This window comes from Hippoglossus stenolepis, chromosome 4, assembly GCF_022539355.2.
Source record: "Hippoglossus stenolepis isolate QCI-W04-F060 chromosome 4, HSTE1.2, whole genome shotgun sequence".
NCBI classification, from domain to species: Eukaryota; Metazoa; Chordata; class Actinopteri; order Pleuronectiformes; family Pleuronectidae; genus Hippoglossus; species Hippoglossus stenolepis.
In genome coordinates, this window is record NC_061486.1 from 25,187,009 (window position 1) to 25,210,274 (window position 23,266).

Consider the following 23,266-nt stretch of genomic DNA (forward strand, 5'->3'; position numbering starts at 1 on the left):
GGCAACAGAGGCAGGTGCCTCCAAACAGTGTGGCAACAGAGGCAGGTGCCTCCAAACAGTGTGGCAACAGAGGCAGGTGCCTCCAAACAGTGTGGGAACAGAGGCAGGTGCCTCCAAACAAAGGTGGGAGCTGCTGCTGCAGGTGCCCTACTGTAGCCTGGCAGCAGTGTGATTTCAAGCTTACATTACATTTCATTTAGCTGACACTTTTATCCAAAGCGACTTACAATAAGTGCATTCAACCATGAGGGTACAAACCCAGAACAACAACAATCAAGAAAGTACAATTTTCTACAAGAAAGCCCAACTACAAAGTGCTACATGTAAGTGCAGTTCAATGACACAAAACATAGGCAAAGTATTAACAGCATTTAGGCAGAATTGGTACAAATATGACAAAGAAATCAGCCATATAAACAAGCATGTTTCAAAATACAATTGGATAAATACAGATCAATTATTCTTGGTGCTCAGAACAGCAACACGCTGGTAAACATTCAACTACGTATACATCTCAGGGAATAAGTCACAAACAGCGGTAGTTACCCTCAAACAGGGTGGCAGCAGTGGCAACTGTCCCCAAACAGCTGGGGCAACTGACTTTACATATCAGTGGCAGTTTCTGTTGCCACCGGAAGTGCCTCTACCAGCTGCCGCTGCCACGATTTGAGCTTGCTGTCTCTCCTCGTCGGGCCTCCCTCTGTCTCCTCCTCTAAAGCGGAGCTGCTCCTCTCTCTGTTTTTCTCTTTATCCACCGGAAGTGACTTTTTTTCAATCTACCCTTAAAGGACCAGTAAGGGGATGAATACCATTCAAAAAAACATTCTAAAGGTGACCAATAACTATAAATATTGTAGCCTTATAAACAGGAATCTAAAGGACCTGGTTTGTGAAGGAAAACATACAGCTTGTTTAGAGTAATGGAATTAAAGTGGCTATAATTGATTGGTCAGTTTAGTTTATTAGACTACACAAAAACTTTTCTTTTCGTAAAGGATTCGTTATAAAAACAAGGCAAAACGTTCACAAAAAATGTATAAAAGAGAAAAACAAATGTACGTACCTAAAAGGTGTAAGCTGAAGGATTAGCTTATACCCAGCTTCATACCCAGAAGAGTTCAACCGGCAACCCTATTAGGTCCCAAAATTACTTCCATCAAATGTTTCCACCTTTTAACATAATAAAGATTACTCCTCTCTTTTGTATTTGTTTATCATCTTGTTTTGTTTTTTTTTATTTAAAACATGAAAAGTGAGCTACACATTTTTATCATCATATTTACTCATGTTTACCCCTTTTACAGGAAAGGATCTTTTTTTAAATGTATTTGTCTATACCCTTATTTTCTTACACCTGCCTGTTCCCCTCAGTTTATATTGGCTCAATATGGATTAATACCACCTCTGTACGAGGTCATTTACACCATGTTTTTAGCCTAAATGTCCGCTGTTATCCTCCTTCAGAGCCGTGTTCGCGCGGAGATCACAGAGGACATTTAGGCTAAAAACATGGTGTAAATGACTCCATTCCGAGTCGAATTTGATTGCCGGGCTTACAGACACTTGGATGACACCACAGGAGCAGTATGAAGGATTGTTTTGGTTTTGGATTTGGCTGCAACACTGTTTACCTCTGAGATGTGTGGTTTTGTTGACTCAATCACTTCACCCACCGGTATACTGGTGGGTAGATAGTTGGGTGAACTATCCCTTTAACTTTTTTTTTTTTAACATGACCTTAATGCTACTAGAATACTCCCACCATACACCAAGCTGATACACATACGAGAATATTACCATTTGACCGATGTGTGATTTCTGCATACAGGAAGAAAACGACCACGTTTGTATTTTTATTCCAAATGTTTTTTTTCTTTATTTTGATTGTAGGGCCCAGGCCTTTGACACCCAAACACTCTATGCTGAAACTCCAGTCAAAGTCAGCATACAGCCATGTAGCCGAGAGTTCAATTTGACATTTCAATGTTGCTAAATATTTGGGGAAAAAAACAATTCCAGTACAACGTCTTTAGTACAGCATCATGCACAGCCAGTGGAGGAACATGCATGTTCAATGTGCATCTGGGGTCTATCTGGGTCGAGCTGTTGTCTGCACACAGATGGTTTGTATTCTCTTAATTGAATGTATAAATATGAAACGTTACATTGACCATGTTGTTCACTGCAAATGAACAAATCTATGGTTTCATCAGTTTTGCTCAGCACCATGAGGACAATCCAACATGCCCAAAGGACTCTGCTACCCACAATGCTTTACATTCATTATTGTACTGGAATTATAAACCCTGTGAAGAGAAACGGCTCAAACATTAGGAGAAAGGGAAACAAAGAATAATGTGCCAAGTTGTTAATTTCCAGATGATCTCACCCTTGAAGCGCACTCGCTGTGGGGCCACACGATGCTCCCAGGCCACCAGCCGAGTGGTGAGAAAGAGAAGGGGAGGAAAAAAAGTTAATGAAATTGAGGAGGGGAAGCAGGGGGTACCCAGTCCTCGATTCCAGTTAGATGATGTTGATCGCTCAGCTCCTCACAAAGTGCACAAACACACAGGCTTTTATTTTTCAGTTAATACTTCCCCTCCCTCCCCCGCTGCACTGCTCACTCTCCTCTGCAGCAGTCGGAGACACACTCAAAAGTGTAAGATAAAACGAGGATTAACAGATCCAGAGCTAATACCATGACATTCCTCTGCTGTACAAATTGTTAATATCCTATAGGTTAGCTAAATGTTATGTACAAAGAAACCCACCAGCAACCATTTCAGCAGTAAGATGAAATGCAAAAACAATGTCACTTGTTTGTTTCTATTATGGTTTAGAAAGTAATTTGATTACAATTAACCAAAAACGTGATGTTTAAGGTAATATATATATATATATATATATAATATATATTCATATGTCAAGGTTAAACAAAATCTACAAAGCAAAAAAAAAAAAGGCATATGTACATGTTCACCCTGTCCCACAAAACGTTAAAGAGACCCAACTCTCGGGCTTTGCCAAACCTTTCATCCCTCCCTCCTTTCCTCATGTGCTTCAAGTGCTGTGTCGGGACAAAGCACACAGGAGGAGAATGGTTCTGGGTGATGGCATCTGAGAGCTTGTCCCCACAAAAATACGGTAAAATTAACCACTGTCGCTTTATTGGATGAAGGCATAGATGCAAACTGTGGCGGTTGCTGTGATGCGTGTGCATTTCCGAGTCTGTGGCACTGAACATGGGAGTCAAACTGGGCAGGCCGTCACAGAGCAGACGCCGGGTACAGCCAGGGATCTGTCACATTTCAAGGCATGCAACAAAACACACCAGTGTTCAACTTGCTCGTACCATTTCCATCTCAAGGTTTCAGCCGATATTCTTGCAGTATATGCATTTGATGCATATATGTGCGTGTAAACTATGTGTGTGTCTACCAGGAAGTCTGTTTTAATTTAAATGCACGGACATTTTCTCTCACTATGTTTGATGGACTGTTTTAATATACTTTATATGTCTCAATGTGCAAGAAAGCAGCAGCATCTATTATTTTCTCTAAACTCTTTTGAAGGAAAAAGACTGAAAAAAATACACAAATGTTCTCTGACGAGCAGAGGAGCTGATGAGTTGATATGGATACGTTTGCATTTTGTTGGGTTTTCACTTGTTTCCTCAGTTTTTGTTCAGAAACCAGTTGAGCAGCTGCTGAAGGTTCCGTTAAGCAGACGTTGTCTGGGTGTTTTTCCAGACGTAGTCCAGGTGGCTCCTCCCCCAGCCACCTCTGCGCTCTCCTCAGGCCTCCTGGGGAGCAGGCCTCTTGAGGTCCCTGATCTGTTTGACCAAGTAAGTCTTTTCATCATTGAACTGTTCGTCCTCTGTTCTGTCGTTCTGGAACTTGCTGAGAAACTCGATGAGTTTGGTCTGGTTCTTCAGCAGGATGTCCAGGATGGGCTGCGTCTTGTTGGGGTTGGCCACAAACACCTGGTAGAGGAGGAAGCGGGTGAAGATATTAATATATGAAGATAATGATTGACTGATGTCAGTCCTTACTATTGTTGTTTATTTTACTTTTTGTTTGTTATTTTTCATACATTTTTTTCTGTTAGCAGAATGCTGAATGCACTACACACGCCATGAGTCATGAGCCTCTTAGCCCGTCTGAGTGTTTTTTTGAGACCAGTTTTCCTCTGAGCCCTTTGAAGATGACAGACATACACCTTAAACCATGCTTTGTTTTTACCTTAAAAACATGAAACGCCTCAAACTGGATGTTGCGGCTTTTGTACCGTAGCAGATTCATCATTAGTTTGAGATTCTCTGGCTTGCTGATGTATTTCGTCATTATGGTGAAATTGTGCCGGTCGAGAAGCAGCTCCCCGAGTAACTAGATCGTTTCAGAGTAAGAAAAAATGTATTAATATTTATTTAGTGTCAACAAAACTTAAACATCACAAAATATAGATTTGAATAGAACATAACTAGTAACTTGAGGGAGATTTCAATTCGGTAATAACTTGGCTGTGGGGAATCTTGTTTCTCTACATCTAGAAAATAGATTGTGGTTTCAGAGCTACAAAACCCTTACTGAACTAATATTAAATAATATCCACACTAAGCTGAAACTATGCAGTCAATGTACAGTCAAAATCACAAGGAAAGTAAAGAAAACACTAGAAAATTTAGGGGTTTAAAAAGACATGTTAAAGATTGTTTAGGTCCACCACTAGATGGCGATCATAACAAGAATATGAAACTAGAGAAACTCAACCCTGTCTAGACTTCATCTTTAATTAGCTCTGAGCAGAATTGCACTATGACATGAGACCTGTTTAGTGGCATGAGTCACGGTCCTTACCTTGAGGGACTGCCTTTTAGTCACGTAGTTTTCTGAGTGGAGTAACTTCTCATATTCACTAAAGAACTACACACAGAGAGAGAAGACGAGTAAGAGGGAGATTGTCATCGACAAGCACCAAATAGTGGTTTCACCTGCATCAGTGTCTTGTATCAACTCAATGGCACAGAAATTAAATTAAATTTTATTTCAGAAATTATTGGTATATACTTTTTGGGGAAACAATCATCTCAAACATAGTGATTTAAACAACTACTACATATTAAAGTGTTAAGACTGATTGATTAATGTATGTTCACTGTGATAAACTGCATTTGTTGTGCAACTGATTTTCCCAAAAAAGAAAGTTCAAATTTGATCTCATATTAGATAGTGGCTTTTAGTTCAGTGCAGACTTACTCTGTCATAATGTTTCTCCAGAAACTCTGCACTCAGTAGCTTGTGTCTTGTGAGGAGGTCCTGGAAACAGACAGTGCAGACTGTTAGAGATAAATATGGACAAATGGCGTTGACTCAGCTTGATCCCAAATCTCTTGGTTTTAGGAAAACGTACTAACAACATACTCAAACACATGCAGACATCATCCTTAGAAATACATTGCTATTTTATTCAAAAAATACAGGACAGAAAAACCCTGAATGCTTGTTTTTTTTCCATTGAAGCTTTGTTTAATTCATAGAAACATGTACTGCTCAGGGGTGTCCATGTTTCACACAGACCACCTGCTGTGGGCAGCCTCACTGTTGTGGTGCACTTGAAATTGTGTCAGTGTCTCATGTTAATTAATAAAACTGTAGTGGCCTCAGTCCAATTTGTTACATAATGATCTGAAATTGTTTTACACTTTTCATAACAACATGTAAGGTCTCTAACTTTTTTTTTTACTGTTGTTTCATGTCTAAAGCGGCAGCTCTCTCTCTTTCTCTCTATCACTGCACGCTCATTCTCTCTCAGAGACATGTTGACGTCTGTGTCGAGTCTATATTAAATGGTTTATAAAATCCAGAACTCAGTCTTTGACGCTAAATCCTCTGTCCTGTCGTACTCTACTGCAAAAGGGAGCAAACATGTTCAGCTTCATGCAGCTGATGTATCAGATTTATGGATTAAAACAAGGCCTATTGTGTCAAAACAACAAAGGTAAGACATGATTTGTATGACCTATAAATATTTTTTGGTCTTCTTTGGCTGCCGGCTCAGATTTGGTTTTAGAACAATAAGAAAGATAACGTTAGAATCTGTGGAATGGGCTTTCATTGCTGATTTAGTTGCCTAGTGTTAAAATTATGTTTGGTTTAGGTGAAACGGTTGTCATGGGTGTTTAGCCGAGCTTCTACCTGTTCTACCGGGTGTAGCAAGTCGCTATCAACAAAACTTAATTTCATAGGCGTCTGCAGAGTAATTAATAAGGCAAAAGCAATTTTTTATCTGATTAATTGATGGAATAAGCAATAGCTGCAGCTCTAGAATTAACATCTGTCTCAGGTCATACATCAAACTATTTGTGAAGGCTCACCACAATATGAACACTGACCATCACATATTGATTTTCAGTTTTTTCTACTATAATCAAAAGAAGAGCTGTGTGTTTTTGTATATAGAGCGGGGAAGTATAATCCACTCCCGTGTCAAGACATCTTCTAATTCAAGATGTAAACCGACATATTTAGAGCTGTCCACTTGTGATCAGATCACAAGACGCATGTTATTTCAAGTCCAACTCAAGACCCATGGACCTTATCGGGCACAATTGTACGATTATATTACATACAATTATACAAGCCTGTGAGGTGATTTGCTAATAAAAGTTACCCAGTGCTATACTGCCCACAATGCAGGTACTACAAATCCCACCATGCAATGCAATGTCCTGCAGCATCCTGCACCATCAACACCGCAAATCACATTCCCACAACCCCCTCCTCCAGCTGAACTTATATCATCACCGAAAAGCACGTTTAAGAAGAAAAGCACGTTGGGAGATGTTTTTTACTGTTACGAGTCGACCTGCTCAAATTCTGATGTTTGAATACCTTGACATCATTTAACCAAATGACATGAATATATTAGTTTTATTACCAGCACACTGCATGATCAGTTTCTAATCTTACATTTAATCAGAAATTTAAAGTCAAACAGATTTTCAAGGTTTTCACAGCTGAAGCTGTGACCTTCGTTTTGAAAATCAGAGGCAGATTCATGAGAGCTTAAATGATTTACTCAGGTCTGTAAATCATAACACAAAACTATGCATACACGCCCCTTTCTTTGCATCAGCTGCAAATCCACAGTCACAAAGTGTATGCATCAGTGTGTCTTTCTAATTACAATATCAGCAAGAGCATCAGCAGCATCTATCTGCAGCCAACGCATCACTTTCTGTTTGAACTCTCAAGTTAGACCCAGTGTGTAACATTAGATAGACGATAGATTTATAGACAGACGATAAAGTATCAAGATGTAGGAAATTGGGATTCTGAATATAGATATCATGAAAGTGTAGAAAGCATATCTGCTGCGCACTTCCAATATGTAAGTTACATTTGAAATAATGTTTTGCAAAGGAGTGACTGGCTTTAACATTTATGGAGTAAACTTTCTCAAAAGATATCTAAAACAAAATCAGCCTCTCTAAAACAGCTGAGCAACTTACTTTAAAAGTGGCAAATGCGTCTGAGGCGATGTCGAACGTGGACATTTCCACGTATATGAAGAAGTCGTAGAACTGCTCTGACCCCAGTGTGATTTTAGCCAGCGGTTCATGTCTGATGCACTCCCTCAACATGATACCGCAGTTTAGGGCAATCTCTGGAGACTCGTACCTGGACCAAACAGAAACATGGGACAAAGGTTTGTCATCTGTTAATAGCATAGGCTAGTACACAGACACAAGAGGTTAATGAGGTGTAAAATAGTCTAAAATAACTAGATGTACACATGAACAATTGTGCTAATGAGGTCAGAAATGAATGACTAATAACTTTGTAAATAAGAGATGTGAGTTTCCATAACACATGGATTTGCACATGGTGTGTGAGTCCTCTCGGAACACGGCATTGTTAGAAACATTTAAATCGGGTCCCTTTCATGTATTTAAACCCAAAATAATATAATGAAATATACAAATCATCTGAAGTTGTGTGAATCCAAGAACATGTCTTCATGTGTTTTGGATCAATGAGCTGCAGGTTAATCTTAAACAGGACTTAACAGAAAAGACAATGGCAGGGTTGTTAGTTGCAGATGTCACATATTAAAATTTTTAAACATTCAAATATGAAGTTTTAAAAGGGTAAAATCCTTGGTATAGCATCTGCTTGTGCACATTCCTGGGCAAATACTATCATCTATCAGTTTTGTTTGCTTTCACTATTGCTTCATGGAGAACGAGGATTCCTGGAGCACAGGAACAACTGATAAAAATGGTCAATAACATCACAGGAAGCTGGACAGACACAGCTTCTACCAAAATACAATGATGCTTCATTCAGATCATCTTTTGAGCCATTTTTATGTGGCTTTTGAAAATAATTTCCTCTTCGTATAGGAAGTTGCTTTGACTTTTCAATAATGTGGCGTGTGTGTGGTCCAGGTATTACTCATGTTGTGGGGACATACATTTGTTAACACACTCACATTATGGATACTTGTCTTCCTTATGGGGACAAAAAGACTCCATGAGGTAAATCATTGAATTTTAAGTTGAAGATATGCTTTAAGTTTAGGTTAGGTTTAGTTTGAGGAAGTAGTAATTATGGTTGAGGTTAGAGTCAGTCTGCAGGAAATCAATTTATCCGGAGGTCATGTCTGGAAACGTGTGCGTGTGTGTGTGTGTGCGTGCTTACCCTTTAAGCAACATAAACAGGATATTCTGCTGGGTGCAGAGATACTCGACCGTCGGCGTGCGAGTGCCAATCTGACGCCTCAGGATGTTGTTGAAGATCTGAGCCACATCTTTCTTACTCTGGAGGTGACAGATCAAACAGATATTATCCAAGTCTGGATACAGTTCTAAGCTGTATGTATACAATACAAAATATTTAACACAAAAAAAGATTTTACAACACACTTCCAAACTGACAATGCAACCAGGTGAGGTGGAAAGTCCAGATTTTGCTCTAAGTGAAAGCTACGGTGTTTGTGAAGTATCAGGCGTATGAAACTAGCTGATAAATGTTTATGTGAAATCTGTAGATTTGTTATTTCTTTGCTGTTGTAATGAAACCTTTTAGCTTTTCATTTGAGATATTTCAGCACAGGAGGAGGAAAGAAACAAGAAAAAAAATCCTATTTACGAATTCATCATACATCAAATAAGTGCAGTTTTTATATCCATTGAGTTGTGCTTCTCTATTGCACTCATGTGATTTGCAATTCTTCACATCATTTTTCTTTGAAACTGGGAGGGAGGATGAGATCACACAACAAAGTGAGTCATGCTGTGACAGGGTGAGTCAGGGAAGGCTGCTGCAGCAGTTACCACACAGCACCGCTCTGACATATTGCAGGGAGACATGAGTTTATATCAACATAGTCATGTCTGTCACGTACGTCCAACTGTCGTCACATTTTCAATACATATCCTTTTCTCTCACGTACTTTAGATTAAATAAAACAACTTCACTGAACACCCTCGTGGTTATAAATCTGTGACACTGTGGTTCCACATTCTATCACTCTCAGTCATTCAAAATGATTCTCCTCCTTTTTCTTCTACTCCTACAAAGGACACACCCCCCCAGGTCAAATCTCCTGACAATGTCCGAATGAGTCCAAAAGAGCCGCAGATTCAGTGGGGGTGTTGATGACGTTTGTAGCATGCAACAGACGAGGTGCCATACATGTAGAAGAAAAAGATGAAGATGTCGACTAGGAAAGATGAGATTCGAGAGCTTTTTGTAAAACGGGCAGTCACCAGTGCTGATGTGTTGTAAACAAAAACAAGTGATCTGCACAGTGGAATTAATACATCACGTCCTGCCTCCTGCATGCTGTACCCAGACACCACCCATCACCTGAGAGCTGTGAAGATTTCTGTGTTATTGTGAACGAGTCTGACTGCAGAATTTCTGCAGTCAGACTCGTTGAGGACATTCGCCGCACTTCATGTTTGAAATCGCCTTAAGTCTCACCTCAAAGTCGATGAGCCGCAGGTCTGCTATCAATGTGCTGAGTAAACCACTGTTGTAGAGCTCCTGGGCGAGCTGGGCCACTGCTTCTGTCTGGGGCTCTTTCTCATTCGTCCCATATAGGATCTCCTTCATGGCCACCAGACTCTTTGACACCTCCTCTGTGATCTGAATATATGCATATGTAAGTAAACATAAACGTACTATAAAGCAGATTTCACATGATTTCAAGCTTAACAAAGCTCCCACCAAAAAAATTAAGAACAAATAAAATTGTGAGTTCCATCGTACCTTCTCCGCCTTTTTGTCAGAGATGTCGGGCTTCTCGAGCACCACCATGTGGTCCTTAAGGCTCTTGATGATGTCCGCCGGTGACTTGTGGGACTTGCCAAAGGGGAAAGGCATGGTGGAGAGTTACCACGAGCAACAAGACAGCGGACTGTCCACCTGAGGAACAAAATGTAAAACTGGATCAAAACCCTGTTAATATTACAGTTCTGGATACTGACTTTCCAGATTGTATGTATCCAACACTGCACCCAAGCCAGTTGTTATAGGAAGTGGATGATCTAGTCAGATTCAGTGAAGAAGGTGATGACAAATATACATGTATAGCCTGTGACTCAGGTGATTTAGGAGTCACATAACCACCATTCCATGCAAGTCTGGACAAAAACTGACTGAATAGATCTTGAAAATAACACTTACAGATACGTGTGGAGCTTCAACCAAGAACGACTGCTTGTCACTCAATGCTCATGTGATAAGACAAATGATCAATAAACCACTACAGAACTACATTGTCCCCTGCAATATGTGCTGTCGTTCTCTCTTCTGTGTTACTCAGACAGATGTATTTCTTTCGTCGTAGTGTGATATTAAAATAAGAGGACAGTATTGCTGCTTTGTCTGTGTATGTTTAATTCCCTCCTGTTTATAAAACCCTCTGAACGGAACACGTACGATATGGCAGTAAATACAATTCAGACAAATTTATACAAAATGATATTTACATTTCACCTTTTTACAAGTGTAATTTTCCATAATATAGAATTTAATGGTGGCACAGATGTTGTACTATAGATGCGTTTCTTCCTATATAGGATTTTTTTAAGTGTTGCGTCTGTGGCCAGATTATCTTGACTGTATTGTGAGTTACTAGATGATTTCTGGCCTCAGTGCAGAATATCAATAACAGCATCAGGCGGTAGAGAGAGAAGCAGGTGGTGCTGTTCGAGTCTGTCCCCAACAAGTGTACTGTTGGTGGGGCCAAGTCTAGTTTTAACAATTCAAGTCCATCTTTCAGAGCTAATGCAACTGCTGCTCTGGTATGTTCATTTGGAGCAAAGATAGGTACACTCTGATGAAGAAACAAAACTAACACCTGCTGTGAAACAAAGTAGAAAGCCCTGATGCCAAACTGTAAGCTAAGCATTGAAGACAAACCCAACTAATAACATTTCTTAACATAAAAATGTCTCAACAGTACAGTACAAACAAAGCAGAGAAAAGGAGATGTATTTTTATTAATGTCATATCTAGATCTGACCTTCATTGCTTCATTGGGCAGATGTACAATGTTTGGAATCTTCTGGTTATTGTTAGTAAATGATTAATCGTGCTAAGTTTGACCTACTTTCACAACATATCCTCAGGCCTGTGTTTGACCCACTCCCTGTACAGCAACAAACATATCTAAGTCAACACATTACAAAACACACACTGTAAACTCTTCTCTATACAAAAAATTGTATAGAAATCTACCATAGAAATATCATGAGCGATACAACAAGACACATGCGACAACAGGGTTACTTAACAAGGACCCTTATCTACACAATTCACTGACCCACCCAACCACCTTGTACACACTGTGGGGCAAAAGCCAAGTTTTCTTAACATATAAGAAAGAAAATGTGGGAACAAACACATCAATAGAACTTACTCCCACTCTCATGATCATTTCAACTAAAAATACATTTGCATTAACTATGCAACACTGTAGGAAATTCATTTCCAGTGTGATTTTTAGGTTTGCCACAAAACATGAACACAAGTCACGTAGAGGTACACTTTAAAAATTAAAAGGCACTGGTTTAAAAGTATGAAACCAACCTGTTGTCCTGTCCGGATCCTCTCTAAACTCTCAACCTGCCAGCAGTTGCAGCTCTCCTCTCCGGTCTTGGCAGAGTCCACATTTCAAAAGTAACACTGAGGCCAGGAATAAAAACCAAGCAGCACCAAAGTAGGAGGAGTACTTCACCATTCATGATGTGTCAGGAGTGACTGGCCTGAAATACTCTAACCCGGCCCGTGAATGGAAGAATAAAGTCAAGCGCCTGAGTGGTGCTTGCTTACAAGTGTATTAATGCAGACACACCTCAACATCGCCAGGTGGCCAAATCCCTCTTTTGCACAGGCTAATTCTTGTTAATGTAGCCAGCAGGAGAGCCTCTCTGCTCATGACCCTCTTCAGTATCGGTGACGCACACAGGGAGGTCACACATATGGCAGGTTCACAATCAGCTGGTCACTGTTCACTCACATTTACTCCTTTACTACGAGGGCGGGTGTAATGTCAGGACAACTCATGTCAGAGGTGCTGGGACCCTGACTTTGTCAAAAACACTGAACTAACACAGCTCTGCAGACAAAATGAGAGTCCAAACCACAATACTGTTTTCAGGGGGAAAAAATACAATCCTGTTTGACAAACCAGACTTTACATATGCACGATTACAACAGAAGGGACTACAGTTTCCTAGCAGGAAACCAGTAGAACAGTGTCAGGAGACAGCGTCACTTCCAGCCTTCAGTCCACACAGCAGCAGATGCTCTGCAATGATCTGACAGCTAGCTAACCACCACTACGAGCAGCTAATGCTAGTCCACATATCTGGCTAACTTATTTACATATGTCGCTAAGCTATCTCTGCAACACTTATTATATCTGATATTTAAAAATTAAAAAAAATTACACAACTTAACGCAGACCTATAATACTGCCCTGTGCGCAGCTGGTCAACATGAAGCTGACAGGGAGCACCACCCATCTGTGTGCTCTCCATGTTTGTGATGGTATACCTACGTGCCTGCCACCCTTCACCCACAACCAAACCTAATATGCACTACTGGTTGGGAAGAGATCATGTGTGCTGAGAAGGTGGAAACATTTGTGGATAAACTTTATTGAGCCCACACTCAGGAAATTCACTTGTAACAGCACTGCAAGAGTGTCAGAAGTAGAGGGAAAATACTGTTGAGTAAAAGAAATGAAATAAATTGTATATTAACAATTGTAAAGTATATGAGCAGGAATTGCACAGGTCAGTAAATATAGGCATTTCCTTCTATCTATGTGTATATTTAATACAGACTGATAGACAGTCAGACAGAATGTATGTCACACTATAACTTTGGTTAGGAAAGAGGAAACTTCAATATTCACCACCATTAGGTAGGATGTGAAGTAATTGCAAAATAAAACACCTGATGGTAGGATAGAGACTGGGCATAATGGAACAGGTAACATATTTTGGAAGACTGCAAGTCCAGCCTTGTAGAAATAACCAAGTATTAATGACGACAGTGATCGTGAGTCATGAGTAACTGTTGAATTACACATGTTTGGATTTAGCTTCTAAACGGTGGAGGGCTCCCTGTGGTACATTAGCCTCAAACATTTTCAAATCATCATAAGAAACGTTTGCATTACCAGGAACAGGATGCGATTGCTCTGATTGCCCAACTCGGAGCAATGAATCATTTTGGTAACACGTACAGAAGAATAAATGCATTTCTTTCGATTGATGAGACACGTTTTACTTTGCACAACCTCGTAGATTGAACAAAATAAAACCATCTCGTAAACAATCCACATGTGGCGAGTTTCAGGTGAAATCTGAGGTCAGTATCGTGGGTCCAGCTCCACAGGGGCACAGTCTGTGTGGGGGATAAGTACCTTGGCACGACACCTGTCACTTTAACCCTGGTGCCCTGGATGTGCGCGTCACGTTACATCTCGTGTTGTGTGTGGCAGGTGAACTGCGTGCGCGCAAGATGACGTTTTGTTCCCCCAATGTGTTTAAATACGTGTGAATCACACAAACACAAAGTAAAGTTCAATTCCCGTTCAGGTCCTAATGACTCCTGATCAGTGATGGTGGTGAAGAGTGAGCGCAGGTCAGCGGAGGGCTGAGGGCACGGTGCACGGACACCCGACATGTAATGTGCGGCTGCCGCAATCCGCTGCAAAATGAACGTAGCGGAAACACCGCTGTCCACTTCACAACAGAGCTGCTGGTTCTCTTCTCACAGCGTGTGTGTGCACGACAGACACAAGGCCTCAGCGGGCCTGGTGCTAACAAACCGTCTGCAGCTTCATTTCGAACAGCTAACACTGGAGGGAGGGAGCCTCTGACAGTCCGTTTGGTAACGTGCTGCAGCTAACGTTAGCTAGCTGTCTTAGCATAACGTTAGCTAGCTGTCTTAGCATAACGTTAGCCAGGCCTGACAGGGGCTGCTCGCCAGCCTGTACTATGAGCCCACGCTTGACTTTAGCAGATCATCAGCTAGTTCAGCTACAACCTCTGTGTTCACTGAGAGATGTCCTGTCGGCTAACGCTAGCGAGGGCAGCTAACTGGCTAACTTCAGCACAGCCGTTTTGGGGCTAATGAAACCTTACATGCGTGCACATATTTATACGTAGCATCATGTATACAATAGAGTACCTTGTAAACGGCGTTCTCACTCGTTTCCCCCGATTTGTCAGGACAGCAGGAGGCAAGTCCGGGGCTCCTTGGAACAAGAAGCGCTTTGTTTTCCTCGCTCGTCGCCTCCCCTTGTTTGTACTATAGTTAATTGTGCGGCCCCCGTTTCCTAATTCTCTCTGTGAGTGCGACCGCTAACGCTAACAGCGCAGCGCTGTTCACTGACTGCAACTGCGTCTACCGCCCCCTGCGGCCGTCTGGCGTCATGGCAACAGCGCTGTTCCAGTGCGCGGGGATGGCAGGTGGTCGAAGGAGGGCGCGTTCACGCCTCGGGCACGAATAACTGGATACACAATGTAAGCATGTATTCTATAATGTACAGTGTGTGGAGAGCACAGGGGGAATACACCTAAAAACACAAAAGGTAGCTTATCAATTACATATATATATATATATATATACTTTCGCATCGTCATGGTTTTAATTTAAATTAAAAAAAATTAAATTGTAACGCTGACTGAAGAGGCAGTTGTTTTTAAAAACATTCCCCCTTGGCTTCCTCAGATTTTTTAAATCTTACTCAATTTGTAAATTTGAAGAGGGACACCTTTTTACACCCAATAGCACTCTAACCTATGTGTTTTTCACCTGAGCTACTATAATATATCATTTAACACTCACAGGGATAATAATCTGCACAGAGTACTTGTATTTTTAAGGTACTTTTGCTTTTACGTCTGATAAGTCTTTGTGTACTCTTGCGGAAATTGAGGGATGCTGGTTGCACAGCTGCCTTTTTGTTTCCAGGGGCTGCATGTGGAGGCTGGGGCTGAGACTGTTCCTGAGATGTCAGGTAAATGATCAGGCTGAAGCTGGCTGACAGAAACCACAGGTAGCAGGTTAGAGTGCAACCTAGAGACAGTTGCTGGAAGCAGAAGCTGTGGATTCCTGCCCCAGAGGAGTAAAGCAGTGATTGGGGATGCAGCTGGATGTGAGATGTTGCAAGTGATGGGTGGTTATAACTGCTGAGGCTGGATGCTGACTGCTGTGGATAGAGAACTGGGCTATTAATAGAAAGCAGGACAAAGAGTACAGCAAAAATCACCACAAGACAACAACCAAACAAGCAAAATTGACCGTTGACTGTTTATCCAGGTATTGGTAATGGAAATTAAAGCCAGCAGTAGTCTTAGTCCAAAACTCCCCTTTGGGAAGCAACCATGTCAGTTTCTTCCTGTCCTATCAGTGGCCTTTCAAAATGAGGTGTTATAGTGTTCAGATGTACATTTTCAGTTCTTCTTTCATACCAGATAAAGAAAAACATTCAAGAGATTAACAGGTCATACAACATAAAATATTTTCAATTCAGTTCACTATATAATGAGCGTGGTGCATAGTCTAACAATTCTAGTGATGCTGTATAGGTCAGTTGGTTGGTAACTTTCCATTATGTATCCATTTCCCATTTATCTTTCCACATTGTTTAAAGGACACAATTGTCACTGAATGTAAACGTACGTTGTACTTGCACCTGGATGCTGAGCTGACGCTGGTTCAAGCTGTAGCAGATGCAATGTGCATCACATGCTGACAGACACATTTTTTGTACACAACGAACACCAACATATTAGACATAGAAGCTAAACAACATATCCAAAGTATCTTACGTTTTAAGAGCTATATCCACTTGGTAAAGGGACTCATAGTATTGATTAAAGTCCATTTAATTGACAATTGCCAGCAAGTTAATAAATAAAACAAACTTACAGTATTTTGCCTTGCACTATATTAATACATCACATATAATCTGAATCTGCTGGAAACATCCATGTGCAAATACTTGTACTTAATATTTGAATTTCACAATATTACTACTATGCCGTACCACACATATGGCTGTAATGTATTTGATATCCGTGTGATAAATGTTTAGAAAAGACAACAGAATGTATGACGGCCAGCAGGGATTGTACTGCTCTTCAAACTTTGTTGGTTTTTGTTGTTTTATTTTGTTTGATTATTAAATGTAACTTATATTTCTGTAATTAATAATGCAAGTAGACCAATGCAGTCTGAATTATTTTTGGATGAGGGGATGTGCTTTATCATCCACTCATTTCTCCCTGGCAATAGCCTCCCCAGTCCTGCTATTCTCCTACTGGCCACAAGAGGTCCCTAGACTCTCTGTCCATCAGCTGACTTGTTTTCTTTCTCCAATCACCTAAGCTTCATTCCTGTACTCTCACCTGAACCCACTGCCTGCATCACCCAAGTAACTATCCATGAGCCATTTCCACCAGATCACCTGTGTTTGAAGCGTCTCCTCTTTACACACAGTTTAACTTCACAGGACCGAAAACAAAACAAGTTGAAGAAGAATTATGGAAATGTAGACTACAAGTGTATTTACAGCCATTCAAATTATTTGGGCTTGCTCTCAGCCTAATTAACCTACTTTGAGGCTTCATGGCAGAAATGAGTTGCTGGGCATCTATTCATTTCATGTTTGTCTCCTACACTGTGTACATTATTACTGCCAACCAGGTTTGTTGTGTTTAATTCTGTTAGATATGCATCAAAAGCACAAACGCATAACACATCTACTACAGAGATTGTTTTGACTACTTGTCCTGTCTGTCTGTGTTAGTTTGGACAGATTTCGTCACTCTAATGATGTAGCAACTATTCAAGATACAGTCAGGAAACTTAACAGTTGTAGTTAAGATAAAAAAACATGTCGATGGTGATGTTGACAGCCCGTGTCTCTCGTTTTTATTACGAATAATTAAATACCTTGTGATGTAAACACTACAGCAGTTACATCAGCACCATAGCGTGGGAAACCCTCCATGGAACAAGGAGGTGGGGTAGAGGCCATGTTGGCAGCTCTGCAGTACAGCCCAGGTAGAGTAACAGCAGGTAAGATGTGTCTGCTGATATCTGTGTGTGAGTTCAGAGTCGTTCACTGTTTGCAAGCAAATATCCAGCATGATGACAGTGGGCTTTGACAGTGTCAGGCCTTTAGAGCCCTGACACAAGAGAACACTTATCATTTGCCAGCCTTGACCTTAAATATGCTGTGTTACAAACTTCAGAATTGTTGTTTGATTTGAACCAATGGTTTGTATTTGTTTTAATATATCTTTTAATGTGTTGTGTACTTTCTTTCTGTCTGGACAGTGGCGTTTATCAGTACTGTTGTACACAAGTTGTTAGCTCAACAAGCTTGTAAATCAAGCTTTGGTCCAGAGTGAAATATCTCAATAACCATCTGATGGATTGCAAGAAAATTCATTGCAGTCATTCATGGTTCCCTGCAGATGTATCCTTATGACTTTTGAGATGTAGAAACTTTTCTTTCAGCGCCACCATGAAGTGTGATTTTGAGGGGAATGTCTGAACAACAATTGGATGGATTGACGTAAGATGTGGGACAGACATTCTTGTCCCCTGCAGCATGAACTGTGTCAGTGTATTGACTGCTCTTGTCATCACTCTGACTCCCTCTTGCTGCTTGAAACAAGTTCAAGTCACTGATGGTTGCCCTGGTGATTATCACAGCACCCATCTACCTGGACCAACTCATCTGTGTGAATGAGCCTTCTCATTAAAATGTGGGCTAATGAAGGGTTAAAACGTATTGATAACTACAAACCCTGAAGTGAAATAGGCAACAAATCCCATGGCAACAACTAAAAGAGGATGTTGACATTGAAACTTGAAAGGTTACACAGGGTTTCTCAACTCTTCACATAACCCTAGTTATTCCAGCATCTGAAATGATAATTTGACTGTGATATGAGTGGTTACTATGGTGGGGCTGGTCATCCACTGGTCACCTGCCAAGGCCTCAGCGTCCTCCTCCTCCTGTCCGTCCTCTCTGGAGGTTACTACTCTCTTCATGCTGATTAGGTTCGGATGAATGGGGGCCTTTGTTCGGACGCGGTTCCCACGACCCGGCATTCGCCTGGCAGTCGCGTGGCTCTGAAACGCCCCCCCACCCCCACCCAAACTTTAAGGGAACTAAAATAAATAGGGATGGGGGGGGATGGGGGCATCTGGTCAATCTGACATCTGCTCACCAACAGTTAACACAAACGAGTGTGATCAAAGTGTGTGTGTGTGTGTGTGTGTTTGTGTGCGTGTGCGTTTGAGTGCGTGTGCGTGCACCAGAGCGGACGTTGTTCTAAAAAAACAAGAGACATGTGTGTTGTGTCACCATCAGTGTGACTCTCCAGCTGCAGCAGCTGTTGTGCCACCATCTACATGTTATTCATGGCAATCAATGTACCATTACAGATGACAGGCCACAGGTAAGAGTGTTGTTAATATGGGCCGATTTGTCCTCGGGTGATTTGTCAGTCTATTGTGTCCTCCCCTGAGCTTTGAGGGGATGGGTCTGGCTTCTTCGCAGGTAGTGTAAAGTTGCTGCTGAACAGAATGAGCGACGGGCTCCCCGGAGTAAAGCCCGGTAACTGCACACTCTTGTTCATCCCTGGGAGAGGAGCAAGCTGCAGTCTTTTCCTCGGGTGGTGGGTGGAGGGGGGGTGGCGCATGGTTTCAGGCTGGACATCTGTCGCTTTTGAGCGTTTTTTTTTTCTAGGCCGGGTCTCTCGGTTATTGAATGGAGCCAGTGACCTGTCAGTCTTGACTGATGGGACCCCGTGTGTGGGAAAATCCCACAGCCAAAGAGTTGCGGCATTCACATGCTAATGTTGCCCTATAAATACGAGGGCCGTGGCGCGCCGAGGGCCCTAGAGACGCGCTCAGATTCACAGGAGAAGACACAGGAGCGGACAGACACCAGAGGGAAGGAAGAGCATGACTGCTTCATCCATGGCGCACAACATGGGGAAACATCCCGGTGCCAAGGAGGAGAGAAAGGTATTTTACGCATGGATGTACCATGGGTTGGTTTTACTAATTGTCCACACACGCCTCATGCGCTCCAGCGTGGAGCCCCAACTCTTTAACCAACTGCACTTCTTTACCTTCACAGCTCAGAAAGCCGCTCATTGAGAGGAAACGGCGGGAGAGGATCAACACTTGTTTGGACCAGCTGAAAGACACTGTGATCGGAGCGTTCAGACTTGATGTGAGTACTCCCTCACGCCTCTCCTCTCCATCTGTGCGTAAACACGTGAGGCTGAATCGCGTTGACTGAGACGCTGCTCGTATCTCAACAGCAATCCAAGCTGGAGAAAGCCGATATCCTAGAGATGACAGTGAAACACCTGCAGGACATCCAGAGCCATACACTCAGCGGTGAGGGACACCGTCTCATACAGCCTGTGCACTTGACTTTATGCATCACAGTGGTTAAGTTGGCTCTAATGCATGAAAACGTCAAGCTGTCATGTTTGTTTTCCTGTCTGATGTCTTGTGATCCAATGGGGCGAAATTCAGTGGATTCCTTTTTACATCATCTTTGACCTAGTTGACATTAGCCAGCAGGGGGCAGCAGCAGCATATATAGTGCCTGATACCACAGCCCCCCTTCAAATGTGTATACATTAAGCTGAGATGTGATTTTAAAGGAAATTTATAATCTGGACACATTGTTTTTAATAGTTGAATGACTTTGCGATGGTCAACTGTGAAGGATTTCGTATTGCTGAGCAGCTTCCTTCGAGGAGATGACAGTATTTCAACATGGTTACTTGATAAAGTTGAGCCTTCACCACCAGGGGATGCTATTACTTCAACTCCAATTCCCTTCTTCCCCTGCAGATTCCTCATCAGGCCTGGAGGCCCAGCAGAAATACAGCACGGGCTACATCCAGTGCATGCATGAGGTCCACAACATGCTGCTCACGTGTGACTGGATGGACAAGACTCTGGGCTCCCGCCTGCTCAACCACCTCCTCAAGTCCCTGCCCAGGTCCTCCGACGAGCATCCCCTCACCCAGTCCACGCGCAGACACAGCGTCCCTCCTCCAGCCGGCCAAGTTATCCCCGGCACACCCCTCAGAGGGGAGTGCCTGTCTGGGAGGCAGCTCCAGAGAGAGGGGCCCAACTGCCATGTAGCTGGACATCAGGAGAGGGCCGCAATGCACAGCTCCCACCTGGGGATGCTGGAGATGTGGAGGCCCTGGTGAATGGGTCGGATTAATGATCTTGGTTCTCCTTTTTTTTTTAGACCATCCTCTGTTATGTATCTTATAGATATGGTGCTCAGAAGACAAACCTGTGGGACAGTTTGGTTCCAGTGATTATTATTGTAGGTGTGCTTTAATGATCCTTTTCTCAGTACTTCTCTTTAGAAGTCGACTTCTTGTAGCCTGCATTATAGAAGGCTCTTATTAATCTTTCATGTATTTATTGTATTAACAGCTTTATTTATTTGATGTTATAAGGCATGACTTTGCTTCTTAGACCACTTGCTTGCTGTTGCATAGATTTGTATGTCTTCCTCCACTACTGTAAAATTAACCTAAACATTATAATAATAAAACTTATTTTACATTCTATTCAGATTTGATAGTATCTTATGTTTTATGTTGGACCTTTTTGTTATAGTGGCCATTGACATATAACAGTGTAGCTTGGTCTCACATTGAGACCCCCCCCCTGTTCGGTGTTCAGGTTAATTACTCATAGAATCATTAAACTCTAGATATATGGCAAATGAGGCCTGTTAAAGTGTTTAATACTGTAAAATCATTCAGTAGAGATTAGAATAACAATCTTACAAGTGAACAAATAAAACTAAACATTGTTAAAGTCAGTTAACATTTGAAAACTTTATTAAAGCTGAATAAATCAATATGTTTAGAAATGTCGTGCTGGCTGTGAAATGGGTCATCAGTGTAAAAAAAACACCAATGCAGAATAATCCAGTCTGACCACATTTTCAGCAGCAGCAGTTTTCAGGAGGTAAAGTCAGATAAACACAGATTATCTGCCCAGCAAAAAATGTCAAGTGAAGAGACACCTAGCTAAGAACAAGCTAGCTAGTTGCAAATAGGCCTCCTGCATTTTAGCTCTGTTGGTGTTTCGCTGTTGGACCATATCAGACATGCACTGATGACGCTTCTAATGCACAACAGACGCAAAATGAATGAAACAAAAAGAAAACAAATATCTCTCGGTGAAAAAGTGGTGACACACACACACACACGTAGAAAACACATATGAAGATGTCAAGAGAGATCGAGGTGATGACCAGTGTCTGTGTTTTGTAAAGAGAATCCTCAGGGCCAATTCTCAGGTCATGTCTGAAAACGGCTTTAGACATCAACCAAAGCTTAAATGATCCATGGGCCTTTTTTCACAGAGTCATAAAAGCTATTACAAATAACATTATGGCTCGGTTCTACTGTAAACAATGATAGTGAGCCATCACCTGTGCTTTCCCTGCTGTGATGTGTCAAATATCTTTAATGAAAAAGGCCATGGATTTGTCAGGTGGCCAGAAACACTGTTATTTCATGCCAGTGTTGATTTGGCTACAACCTCATCAGGGGATAACATTTGCCGCTGTGATCTAAAGGTCAATTCAACGTCATCAATCAGTTTTTTCTACTAAACCTTAGCCTAGAGTTTTATCTAGCAAGGCAATTACATTTGTGTTTCTCAAAGCTATTTCCATGTTTTGAAATGCCACAGTAGGAACAGCACAGGTGTATGATAAAATAACAATGGCTGAATTCCAGTTACAGCTTACTGGGACACTGGGACAAAGAAAATCATCTCCATTGTTTGAGGTTGTTGAATGAAAAGGTAACCTGGACAAAATGCCAAGTTGTCTGCATGGCTTGATGCCAGTAGAGATAAGTTCAATTTGAAATGGGATATGAGTGAACTGACCCTTTAACATTTATCAGGATGGAGGTTGATTCATATTAAATAAATGAATTAGGCCTATTGTAAAAATTGATGTTCATGTTTTTGAGGTTGAAGGCTGACCTAAAAATGAACAATGAGTGGAGCAACTAGATTGTACAATGTGTTTCTGTAGGTGCAAGGTCGAAACACAGGAAACAGGGACTCCGGCCTAAAGTTGTTTCATTTGACCTCTGGAATAGTATAGAAATAGTAGAAAATTGAAAAAAGATCAACAATATAGAAAGACAATCATAAAAACTAGCAACAATGAGAGAAAGGAAAGTGAGTAAAGCCATGGAACCCATGAGTTTTGACAGGAGGGTTTGGAGCATCAGTCATCTCCATCTGTGCGCAACACCATCAACTGTAGCTCTGGTCAGAGATATGGTGTTTATGCTTTTATACAGTTGTGATTCATCATTTAGCTTGAGTAAAGCAGAAAGGTAGAAACGTGCATCTGGTCAATTCTCTGCTATTCTTGCCGTTATGATTGGTCGCCACATGGCGCCAGGCGGCGGGTCTGAAGTGGGGTGGGAGAGGGGGCGCCTGGTCCCTCGGCTCGCTCAGCAACAAAAGCGAGCCGAGACAGCTGCTCTCTCCGCAGTCCACATCATTAAAGCTCTGCTACACGGATACAGGGTGGCGAGGTGCCAAAGCCCCTCCACTTCAAAGGTCTGCCACTCTTCCTTCATTTGGGCTACTATAGTTTAGATAGTGGGGCCTCCTGCGGACACCGCGCGTAA

At 41.7% G+C, this 23,266-nt stretch overlaps 2 protein-coding genes across 3 annotated transcripts; one reads left to right on the top strand and one right to left on the bottom strand.

The window, feature by feature from the left end:
- Nucleotides 1-1,848: 1,848 nt before the first annotated feature.
- Nucleotides 1,849-14,963, bottom strand: cab39 (calcium binding protein 39). Of its 2 annotated transcripts, none has more exons than XM_035154594.2 (9): nucleotides 14,718-14,963; nucleotides 10,278-10,433; nucleotides 9,990-10,154; nucleotides 8,703-8,821; nucleotides 7,511-7,679; nucleotides 5,256-5,315; nucleotides 4,857-4,922; nucleotides 4,242-4,385; nucleotides 1,849-3,982 (listed from the first exon to the last, which is right to left on the bottom strand). In XM_035154594.2, exons 2-9 carry the CDS (start codon nucleotides 10,389-10,391, stop codon nucleotides 3,794-3,796), a joined length of 1,026 nt encoding a protein of 341 aa, XP_035010485.1. In that variant the 5' UTR covers nucleotides 10,392-10,433; nucleotides 14,718-14,963; the 3' UTR covers nucleotides 1,849-3,793. The 2 variants fall into 2 exon arrangements, with proteins under 2 accessions (XP_035010485.1, XP_035010486.1); XM_035154595.2 differs by lacking the exon at nucleotides 14,718-14,963 and adding an exon at nucleotides 12,102-12,320.
- A 3,888-nt stretch (nucleotides 14,964-18,851) lies between these two features.
- Nucleotides 18,852-21,166, top strand: her8.2 (hairy-related 8.2). The gene is made up of 4 exons (XM_035154762.2): nucleotides 18,852-19,580; nucleotides 19,696-19,791; nucleotides 19,883-19,961; nucleotides 20,427-21,166. The coding sequence occupies exons 1-4, from the start codon at nucleotides 19,518-19,520 to the stop codon at nucleotides 20,792-20,794; spliced, it is 606 nt and encodes a 201-aa protein (XP_035010653.2). The 5' UTR covers nucleotides 18,852-19,517; the 3' UTR covers nucleotides 20,795-21,166.
- Nucleotides 21,167-23,266: the final 2,100 nt, after the last annotated feature.